The 11,463-nt window shown below is 49.9% G+C and overlaps 1 protein-coding gene across 1 annotated transcript in view; it reads right to left on the reverse strand.

Moving 5' to 3' along the window:
• Positions 1-2,392: 2,392 nt before the first annotated feature.
• Positions 2,393-11,463, reverse strand: part of LOC103919340 (thyrotropin-releasing hormone receptor-like) — a 10,188-nt gene continuing 1,117 nt past the window's right edge. Inside the window, exons 2-3 of the mRNA XM_009326837.1 lie at positions 10,678-11,454; positions 2,393-2,773 (exon numbers count right to left, since the gene is read on the reverse strand). Of these exons, the coding sequence (XP_009325112.1) occupies positions 2,393-2,773; positions 10,678-11,454 (1,158 nt within the window). The remainder of the gene's footprint in view (positions 2,774-10,677; positions 11,455-11,463) is intronic.

Genomic DNA, 11,463 nt, shown 5'->3' on the forward strand with positions numbered 1-11,463 from the left:
CTGCTCGCTGTATGTCTCTGGCTGTCAGGGCTGCCTGTGGCCTGTGTGCACTCAAAGGTGCCTGCGAGCCCAGGGCCCCGTGCCCCAGGGAGCTGCAAGCCACGGTTGGCTGTGAAGATGAAGAAAATGAATTCCTGTGCTGGCTAGACAGGGCATGGAGTGGCTCAAGGGGAAGAAGCTGTTATGTTTTGAGGAGATAACTCTGATGCATTGGAAGAAAGACTCATTAGCACAAGAGTCCAGCTTAGCTCTGGGCTATGCAATAAATTGTTCCTTTTAGCCTCAACCCAGCCCACGTAAGAGCTGACGCATCCAAAGGTAAAAGCTGACACATCCAAACCTCAGCCCTGGATTTTGCCACGTCCAGGGGACCAGCAGCTGCTCCAGGGCTCCCCTTCCTCCACCTGTGCCTTCCTTACCTGTGTGTTACTTCAAGGCACCCTGGTCCTTACTGCTCTGGTTTGTCTGCAGATGCTTTTATCAATGGCTTGTTCCGAGCTGCTAAGGAAAAATCTGTTGGGGGGGGGGCGGCAGGAAATCTGCACTAGAGAAAAGATTGTTACAAGCAAATTGTTTCATTTCCTAGTTTCTTTTGCTAAGTGGAACAATTTTCTCACATCGTAGCAAAAACACTTCCATTTTCTTCAAGAAGCAAATCCCAAATCTCTGCGTGGAACTTCCTTAACAACAATAAAGAGGAACTTTGTTCCTAAATTCCCAATATACACAGAAGAGTGCAAAAATGGCATGAATCCTTAAATTCCAAACACACCCTGTTTCGAATAATTGCAGAAAACAATGTTGTCTTTCCTCATCCTTCAGTTATTTTGGGGACAAAATAGATAGTTTAATAACTCACAATATAATAATCACACATGCAAAGCCACCCTACACCAAAATGAAATCAATCCTGGACAGTTCCCGACACATCGGTGAGAGGTGAGGTCTTGTTCTGACTCGCCCAGGCAAGTGATTTCCCATAGACACAGAACAGTTACTTAGTGTCTTGTGCTCTTAAAAATATCACACAGATATTTTCCAAAGTGTATGCAAAATTCTAAGATCATTTAACGCTATAGTTTGCTGGAAAATGGTGTTGAAGAGTGAGGCTGAATTGGCTGTTCAAAGACTTTTTTACAGTCACTTCAGAGTTACTGGTGGCTGACACTTGTTTTATTTGGCAAGAGCCTTAGTGTTTGGCTCATGTAATCTTCTACATTTTACTCCTAGTCCAGATAGTCTCTTGCAAGTCTGGGGCAAGTGTCCTTGGGCTGATTTCTTGGATGCCTCAGGTTATGAATATCCACTTTGCTCACAAGATGATAGCAGCAATGAGTATTTTTAATGTCTTATAGTCAGTGTGTCACTTATCACAAAACACTTGATGGACTTTCACAAATTATTTTCAGGAAATAAGAGAATTGCTTCACTTGCCATTGAAATGCAACTGTAGCTGGGACGAAGAGCAACGCTGCTCGCTGGTACGCAGCTACACCACACCGGGGCTTACAGGACAAGGCTATGGTATCCAGCTGAAGCAACTAAAGGAATTTGGACAGAAAAGGTAAAATTATCCAAAAGAAGTTTATGTCACAATGATGGAAGTGTTACTGTTACCTTAAGGAACACTTATTATTAGTTTGTTCATTTTTCCGTAACAAATCTAACCGGTCTGGACGTTGGGTTTATGTGCTACCAGCACAGTGATATTTCCAGAAGCATGGGGTGAAGTTTGTGACACCCAGCTTCAGTTATTCCTAACATAGGAGTCTCCACCTGAGAGAGTCCTTTTAGTCAATGGACAGACATAGTCACATCTCAGGAGGCATTCGTCTCCTCCTGAGGTATGTGTCTTCCTCAGAGGACTATGCTGAGATGAGAGGAGCCGCTTCCTGGAAGCGCCTAATTGTCCCCATTAACTCTAAAAGGACCCTAGAGGAGCAGCTCACATAGGGTGTCTGTGTTACAGGCACGTAAATTCGGGTAGGTGAATCTCAGCCTGTAAGAAAACTGGTCCAGCAGAAGGAAGTTGTGTGGTTTTTTTTTCCCTTGAATGCCCTTCTCTTCCTGGATTTCCTTTCAATGCTCTGGCCCAACTCAACAAACAGTTGCACTTGCACGTAACAGAATGGCGTTGCACTGCTATATTTAACTACAGATTCTTTAAAGGTGCTAAACACTGACCTGTGCCTAACACTTCACCAAACAAGAATAAATTAGCGTTAAGGAAAAGCAAATTAATTTGCCTCTAAGAATCTGTTTTGCTAAATGCCCTGGAGAGGTATTAAATTAAGGTTGCCGCAATGCCAAAGCAATTTCTGTCGGCACTTTCCCAACACAGTGCATACAGCCACATCTCCCACTGCCTGCGTTGTTTCCAGGGTCCCAGGATTTATTTGGCAGGCTCGTTCTTCTCTGCAGGTGCAGGAAGACTGTTCAGATCTTCTTGTTTGGTGATGTTGTGATCAGAGCTGTCATGAGAATAGTCCTTCATAACGCTGTAGTACACCGGGGCAGTGTATGGCGCGGGGTTCTCAGCGCTCTTCTCTTTGCACTTGCATAACTTCCTAAAGGCAGCCCTGAATTTCTGTGACATGAGGTTGTAGATGATGGGGTTGATGGCACTGTTCAGGTAGATGCACATGCGGCAGAAGAGAAGGAACCAGATGTTCAGGTACGGAGGGTCCATGAAGGAGTTCACCACCACCAGTGTGCGATAAGGCATCCACAGAAAGGCGAAGAGGACCACCACGACAGCCAGCATTTTGGTCACCTTGCCGGTGGGGATATGCAAAAAGAGAAGTAGTCAGATGATGCTAAATTTCCAGCAGAGCTTTCCCACCTGGAGAAGTGGCGCAGACAGCTAATTCAGCCTACGTATTGCTTATATCTCTCTTTAAGCATTTAAAATAGGCACACAAACCATGGGGCTATTCCTCTCTGAATCCATTTTGTTCATGACACAATCTTGCCTAAATAAACCCCTTAAATGACAGGTTTTCACCTACCATTGAAGAGCCTTTAAAGCTCTTTAAGGCAAGCATCCACCAGCCTGGAAATGGGCTGGGATAATCATGGGAATTTCTGTACCACAAAGCAAATTTGAAAATTGCACATAACAATAAATCAATGGGGAAACTGACCTGTGCAAAAGTGGGGTCCTAACTTCTGGGGGTGCCATGGGGTATATCTCCACTCCCCGCCTACGAAGATCTGCTTTCCTACGCCAGCTATGCTGTTCCCAGGGAGAGGCTCCTGGTACAGAGCACCACTGAGAGCAGAGGAGACTGCCTGGGGTCTTACACAAATTCCTCCTTGTGCTGATACGGGAGTTACTTAGCTAATTGGTATGAGTTATTTTAATTTGCAGCACACTAGGGAAGTACTACATTAACATATTAGGAACGAGAAGATACTGAGAATTCAGAAGTGAGCAGTAATTGCCCTCAGCTCGACTCAAGCTTGTTTAAGAAAATGGGTTTTTGTACTGAAACTCCAGTGATCCTAATAATTTCGACAGCTATTTCTGGTAGGTGACAATCATGCTCCAGCAAATACTTATGGAATACACACGTCCCCAAGGAGGAAAGTATGAGTAAACACTGATACCGCATGCATATTAAGGCAGTGGCGTTTCAAACGTCAGAAAGGGAGTTGTGCAATGACTCCAGTTCTCGATATGGAAATAAGCACTTAGATTACGTTGACAGTCTCTCAGTTTTTCTTGGAGTGCTTTTTTTACTTAGTCACAAGCAACTATGCCTTCCTGTAATGCTTTGAGTGGAAACTGAGGGCGGTTGGTAGCGGCAACAAAAAATTCCCTACAAGAAAGGGACTATTGTCAAGCTGAGGCCAAAATAGAAGTGTTTTGCTGTGTGTGGTTTAATGGGAATGTGAGGACACTTCCCAGAATAAGATCTTGCAGTGATACTGTGGGTGCTGAGGCTGTTGCTAAGACTGCAGCATGTTTGTTGCCTTTTGGGAAAGATCTGAGAGATTGTACAAGATGTGTCAGTAAAAGGTAGCTTCAGAGCTTTTCAATGCCGTTTACAAGGGCTGGCTGGATGCAGAAGAGTGAGAGCCATTTCACAAGCTTTTGGTTTCAAGCCACCCTATCTAGCGTGCAACTGCTAGGGTGATAATCTGGTTTATAGAAATACTCCTGAACAGATAGGCTAGGAGTGGACAGCAGCGGCTTGGCACACAGTTGACCATGGTCAAAATCTCTACGTACCAGCACGGTTGTAGCCGCTGCCTCCTGCTGAGGCTGGCAGGACAATCCAGGCTTGACCACCCCTTGCCAAGGGAAGGAGCACCCTGACAGCAGTGGTAAGACCGTATTGCTGTGCTCTGCACCACAACACCTGGGAACAGAGAGCTCCCGATACCAGATCAGCCCAGAAAGGCACAGATTTTGCTTCAACAGTGTATGCCACATGAGCAGTGTATATGCATGGGACCTTCATTTTCTACTTCTCTATATATCTTTAGGGCAAATAGACACGGCAGCGATGGAGCATTCAGCCACACTGCTGCCTTCCACAGACCCGCTTCTCAGGTTTGCAGAGAGAATTGCTTTTGCCATATTTTGATGCATCTGAGGTTTGTTTCCCAAGAACCTGAATGAAGTTGATCTAAACAAAACTGTGCTAATAGCTGAACCCTACAGCAAAATGCAACCAACTCAGCTTAAGTGATCCTAAGTACAATTTCAGTCAGAATTTAATTCCCCACTACAAAGCAGTTTATTCCTCCTGGGAGATGAGGGCAGGCTCCGTGCTTTTCCATCCCATGCAGAGTCAACACATCCCAGTCCTGCCTGGAAGGGTCCATGTTAAAGGGCTGTCTTGGGGGTAAGGTTGGTGGGAGCCTTTCCATCAACTTCAGCAGTCCTAGGCAGGAGGATTGCTGCAAAATATGTCCTGGGAAAGTGAAATACCACACCTCTGCAGGTCCTCGCTGAGACAGGCACTCCTCACTCAGCAGTTGTCTCAGTTCCTGAGATGCAGAGTTACCCCCCACAGGGCTGGGGAGAATAAATCCCTGAACTTTTACACACTTAGCTCTGCTCTCTGGCAGGTGTCCCTTCCAGCCGGGAGGTTTCTGTATGGCCAAAATATCTCCTTTAAAGCTAACAGATTAATACTGCTCATGTGCTTTCTCCTGAGACTGAAATGTCTTTGGCTTTCTGACTGTTGTAACTCTCTGCCTTGTTTTACTGTTCAGGATCCCACAAAGTTTGTGAAGAGTGATCTGAACTCTGCACCCGAGTGACAACACCAGGGGGAGCGTATCCTAATAAGGCTGAAAAGTAAGCTCATTCCGGCCCTTTCTGAGACCAAAAGAAATGCAATCTGGAAAAGAACCAATGATTCATCTGCTTTTTAGCCATAACTGCCCCTGCTTTTTAGCTGGTTATTATGGAAATGCCGGCGGTGCCAGCGAGTGTTCGCCCAGCTCCCACCCGAGCAAGCTTCCAACACCTCCCTCCAGACCGCAGAAGACCACAAAGTGCTGTCATCCAAAGAGTGCTTCCTGCTATGCATCCTACAGCCCTGTGAAAAAGCCATCTTTGTCCTGCGAGGGGAAACTGGCTGGAAACAGCACCATGAGGATTTATTACCTCCGTCTCACTAAATGCCTTCAGTGCTCCCCAAGGACGCTGCATCCAGACCACAAGCTGGGACAGGCAGCCCTGCCCTGAGCTTGCTGTAAGATTGAAATTTGCCTTTTAAAGACAACCGTCCGTACGGACCATGTTCTTCTGGGTGCGACTTTAGCTAAGTTGCGTCGACACAGGATGTCTCCTCTGGATAAAACCTAACAGTCTGTCCCAAACTCACTTTCATATCTCCATCATGGGGAAAGAAATCTCCAGCGTTGTCTGCTTGCATGGCTGAAACCTGTCTCCGTGCCTTTCCTCACTCTGCCTTGCTGAGCCAAGTAACTATAGCACACTTGAGGTGCTCTGAACTGACTTCTGGTGCTCATGTGAAAAATGAACCTAATTAGCACTGAGGAGAGTTTGGGACATTTATCCCTAACTGGAGTAGTCCTGAATTATGGCCCCCAAAAAACAGCTGCACCCAAAAAAGCCAGAGCTTTGCTGTAGCCTCAAAGCATGCCTCAGGGAAGCACCAGCTCAGGGACAACAATTTTTCCGACAAGTGTTTTGCAACAACTCTCTTTTACATAGTGTGTGCACACAACAGCTGTAAAGGAGTTATGGATAGAAGCAAGACGAGGGTTTGTAGACAGAAGGGGATGCTTTACTAGGACAGTTGATATTTAGCTGAAAACTACTTTTGAGCACGTAAGCCAATGTTGTTGCTGGATGGGCAAGGATATCTGCTGTACAGACCCCTGACTACATCCTGGGTCCCTATGCCAAAGCTAAGGGACAGCTTATCTTCCACCTCCACGGGCCAAGCCCAGTGTAACTCCTCGGGCAAACCCACTGTGAGCATCCTTCTCGCTCCATACAAGATGATCTGCGTCTTGCATCCCCGCACAGCCCTTCCAACCCATCCCCTCTCTCAGCGCTGTATCCAGCCTCCGCCCCTGTCCTGGAGGCCGCAGACGCTTCTCCCCAGCCAGTGTCACCCCTCCCTGTCCAAGAACCGTCATCCTGAGCTGCAGCATCCTTCTTTAGGAATCCCACTCCCTCTAGTGGTCCCTCTCCGGCAGGTGAAAAATGTGCTTGGAGGTGGCTGGTGTTTGTATCTGCGGTGCTTTGCTTCTATAGGTGATAAGTACAGCAAAATTCATGCCTTGCGTTGTCCTGCTCTGGACTTACGTGTCTTAGAGACACCAGTGAGGGAATGGCAGCATCTTCATGCTCTGAAAAGCAAGCAGTGCAGCACTGGTGCTGTGTCAAGCACACAGTGAGAATTTTATTTCCAAACTCTGCATCTCCCCAGCAAAACACCCCCAGCCATCCAGGCTCTTTAGAGTCAAGGGAGAAAAATGGGCACCTCTGGGGTAGCCCATTTTGAACATGTCTCAGGGGACCCTGGGCACGGTGCCTGGAAGAGCCTGTTCCCCTACAAAGAGAGGCCAGAGGAGAAGCACCGACGTGGGTGCCTGTACCCTGGTCAGAGGGACCACCTGAGTTACACACACCCAATGCCTGTCCTCCTGCCCTGCTCTGCTCTCCTGGCCGACAGATCCTCCGGGAGCCGAACCACCCTCTCACACCACTGGTCTGTGATGGGAATCCGGCAGATTGTGCACCATCACCCCAACAAACTCAAAGGTGTTTGCGGGGTTGGGTCCTGCTTTGCTGCATCGCTGGGATGCAACCTGCTCTCTGCAGGGTCTTATGAAGCTCTCACTGCATGTGTGAAGCCTGTCAGGCAGCAACACTAGTGCTGTTTTGGACCAAACTTGCCAGTGTGGTTTCTAATGGTCTCTTTAGTGGTTTAGTCTACACAGCAATTGCATTTTAAAGAAGCTGCACCCTCACTTCAATCTTCCCCCCCTGGTAGTATGTGCATCACTTCCACAGCCTCCTCATCACCCTGTCAGACTGGAGACCACCAGGATTTGTTATTAGAGCAGTTTCCGATGCTGTGTCCTCACTTCTGATGCTCAGGACAAAACCCTTTACCAAGGGCTCCCGTGGAAATTCCTGGTGACATTTTCAAGGGCTGTCAGCACTTCTCAGGAGAGTGTGAGAGGTCGATGGCATTACCTGTCAGGCTGCCCTTTCCTTTCCACCCTGGCCAATGAGCATGAATGAGCAAGGAAACCTGCTTATAAGCTCCTCAGCCAGCATCAGCTACTGCAAAGCAGTGTCTGGTGGTCCGAGTTGAGATCTATCTGTGTTTCTTCTTTCCGAAAGTTTCCTCTGGTTTTGAGGGCAGTGATGCCATGGCTATCAGAAAATCAGAGAGGAAAACTCTCTTCTGGTGAAGACAACACAGGACACCAGTGTCCAGGCTGCTCCCTTTTAGGGCTCCTACCTGCCTATTGCATGGGGGCTTTTTGCCGTTGATTTTCTTGGAGGTGAACCTTGCCTAGAGAAGACCACTCAGGTCTCATCTGTGCCTCTCTCCCGCCTTTGCTAAAGCCAAGTTGGTGGAGTGTCCCAAGGACCTGGGTGCTGGTGGTGCTATGGGGGCCATAGCCCCCCTGGACACTGCCCTGCACCTTCACAGGAGCACATGCACCTCTGTCCACATCTCCCACATGTTCTGCTGTGGGGCCCCACTGACCATGGGAATGCTCTCCTCTGCACTCGCTTTTAAGCTCCTTCTCCCATCCAGTATTTCCATCTGCCAGCTCTGCTGGCATGAATGGATTCAGCTACCTCCTTTCTCAGGTTAAAACCCCTTTCTTAATGATCTGCCCATTCCCCAGCACTCAGCCCGTGCTTCCCCTCTGCTCTACCCCTGCTGCCCCCCTGGGGTCCTGCACACTGCGGCATCTCCCCCCCCCAAAAAATCATTCCTGTGGCCCTGGCTGCCCATGCTCAAGGAGATAAATTCCAGGCAGAATCCAGTGCTGACCCCTTGGGGTCTCAGGAGGCTTCTATCCCCCCTGGGTAGTTGGGTTGTTGGTTTTTCCCTTATAACTAGATGCAGAATCATGACTCACTGCAGCTTCTGCTCCTCAATCCATTGCACCACCAGCAAAAATCTCCGGCTGGATTTCAGGCAGTGCTCAGGCGGATGCTCTGACAGGACGTGGATTCGTTATGCTCCACGCACTCCTGTTCACGCCACCCGAAACTCTTGTCAAAATAGCTGTGTGGTTTTACTTGGCTTTGGTGCACAGATAACTTATTTCTGCACCAAGAGTCCAGCAGATCAACCCCACAGCAATGAGTCAAATGCTTAAGGTTGAACACACGGATACTGGTTTTGCCCCCTCTGAGTTTATGGACAATCATATAAATTTCCCTATGATTATATATAAAATGAAGCAATCATGTCCTATGTCATATCCAACTTGTGAAAGATGTTTATGGAAAAACCTGGATTGCAGCCACCTCTGGGGTGCAGCACTGCACCCATTTGACAGCCACCAACCTGTATGTCAGCCACCTAGCCCCCATGCCACCAGTGGCACAGCTGGGGTTTCTTCCTCCATCACTCTCAACACAGCCTGCTTTTAAGAGGTGCTGGTGCGAAATCAGAAGGAAGCATTCGACAAACCATAGCTGGAAGCCCTGGGAAACTAACTGCTTTACAGTTTAAAAACTCAGTGCCGTCTTTATTCCTAATGATGCCAGCTCTGTGACGTCAGGCCAGCCAGGGGAAGTCTTTGCATGCTAAGATATTTCAGGAGGTAATGACGACCTCAAGAAAACTCCCAGTGTAACAGAAAAGAGAGCACAAGACGTTTCCAGGAGCTGGAGTGCCCATCATGCAGCCCCATCAAGACTAATGGCCTCAGCCACTTGTCCTAATGATGCTGGAGCATGCTGTGTGCAGCACAGCCACTCCACGGCACAGCCCTGTGGGGGGAGCGGCACAGCCCCTGCCGCGGCTGCTCTGGAAGGAGAGGTCCATCGAGCCGCACCTTTAGGTACTGCCTTGCAGTATCTAGAGACCTTGCTGCCGAACACCCTGCCCGAGGCTTCCGCAGCAGCCAGCAACCCTGGGAAAACAGGCAAGTACTTTTGCAGAAGTCAGAACTTGCTTTAAACCTTTCTGTGCTGGAGGAAAAGGGAGAAAAAGCTGAACTGGAAAGACAGAAGTTCATGAAGAAATACACGTTCTCTGGGCTGTTTGCTTCCCCTCTGCAACTGAATCGTCTGTCCTGGGGAATGGAGGTTCCTGTGCAAGTGAGGCAATGAGATACTGAGTTGGAAAAACAAGGACTTTAAGAGAGGCTGAAGCCTATTTCAGGCTGTCTGGAAATCAGGTCCTGCTCACTCAAAATCACAACAGAACCGGTGATTTCAGGGACTTAAGCCAGACTCCCAGATTCAGCCCTTTCCTTTAAAATAGCCCATGTCTCTGCCTATGCAAAGTTTGAAACTGGAATAGGATGGTCTCCTGCAAACGGCCAGCGAGCAGGCAAGAGTGTCCCACCTGTCCAAGGAGATGGGGCAAGAGACAGTAATTGTCCATGTGAACAGAGAAAGAGGAGGAACGAGGGCAACAGGTGGGAGGAGAAGGAGATGGGGAGCGAGCAGGCAACTGAATGACAGAGGAGTCACTGAGAGGCAAACACACCACAGTGACACCGAGGTGCCTTCCCCAGCTGCAGGAACTGGGGGGCTGCAGCCAGGGCTGGGCTCAGAGGGAAGGGGTTCACGCCAGCTCTCCCCTCCCTTTGCTCCTCTAAATTTGAGGTCACCCACCCAGGACCCTGCCTGGGAGGCGAGTCCTGCCGGCATAGTGTGACCCAGCACTCCCCATCCTCATGGAGGCAATCAGTAATTAATTATCCAGCAAACACCCCTGCACTCCTGCCTCTCCCAAGAGATGCTGGAGCACTGGCCTGCTCCGCCGAGCTTAGCTGAAGCAGGGGGAGCCCATCTGTGCTGCCAGACCCCAGCTGGGCTTGGGGGGCCTTCTGTGCAGCAAACCAACCCTCTCCACTCCCCCCACAAAGGGAAGCAAAATATTGGGGCACCCCATCCCCTGCCAGAACACCCCTCAAAGCACTGAGCCCCTGACAGTGCTGCCTGCAGCTCCCTGCCCCAGCCCGGCGGGGAGCCCCTACCTGCTTGCGGGAGCTCAGGACCCCCTTGTTGCCCCGGCTGGAGAGCTTGAGAGAGCCACCCTGGTGTGTGGAGCCCAGGCAGGAGTGCTGCGGGGTGGCGGGCAGGGGGCTCATGAAGAGGATGCGGGCAATGAGGCCATAGAGGACAGTTGCCAACCCCAATGGGATGACGTAGAAGACAGCAAAATCCAAGAAGTAAATGGGCATGTAAAGGCTTCTGGAGACCCGGTAGCCACAGCTGACTTGTGCCCCATCCAAGAAGGTGACCTGGGTCGTGTCCACCAGGAAGAACCACATGAGGCAATAGAGAGAGGTGAAGAGCCACAGCGAGGAGATGATGCGCTTGGCACGGGACACGGTGCACAGGAGCTGCGCTTTGATGGTGTGGCAGATCGCGATGTAACGCTCTACTGTGAAGGCGGTGATGGACCAGGCAGAGATGTTGATGCCCAGGTACTGCAAATAGGTGATGCAGAGGCAGCCGGCGTAGCCGTACACCCAAGAAGCCACCACTTCCGAGATGTTGGGCAGCCCGGCTGCCAGCAGCACGATGAGGTCGGCCACCGCCAGGCTCACCAGGTAGCAGTCGGTGGGGGTCACCATGTGCTTGGTGCGCAGCACCACCAGCACCACCATCGCGTTGCCCACGATGCCCACGCCGCAGATGAGCAGCACCAGCAGGATGGTGACCACCTGCAGCTCCAGGGGCTGCCGGGGCATCCTGCCCAGGGTCTGGTTGCTGCTGCCGCCCAGCGCGGCTCCCGGGCGGGCCCAGGCCTTTCGCAC

Source organism: Pygoscelis adeliae, unplaced genomic scaffold, assembly GCF_000699105.1.
Source record: "Pygoscelis adeliae isolate BGI_AS28 unplaced genomic scaffold, ASM69910v1 Scaffold286, whole genome shotgun sequence".
Taxonomy (NCBI): Eukaryota; Metazoa; Chordata; class Aves; order Sphenisciformes; family Spheniscidae; genus Pygoscelis; species Pygoscelis adeliae.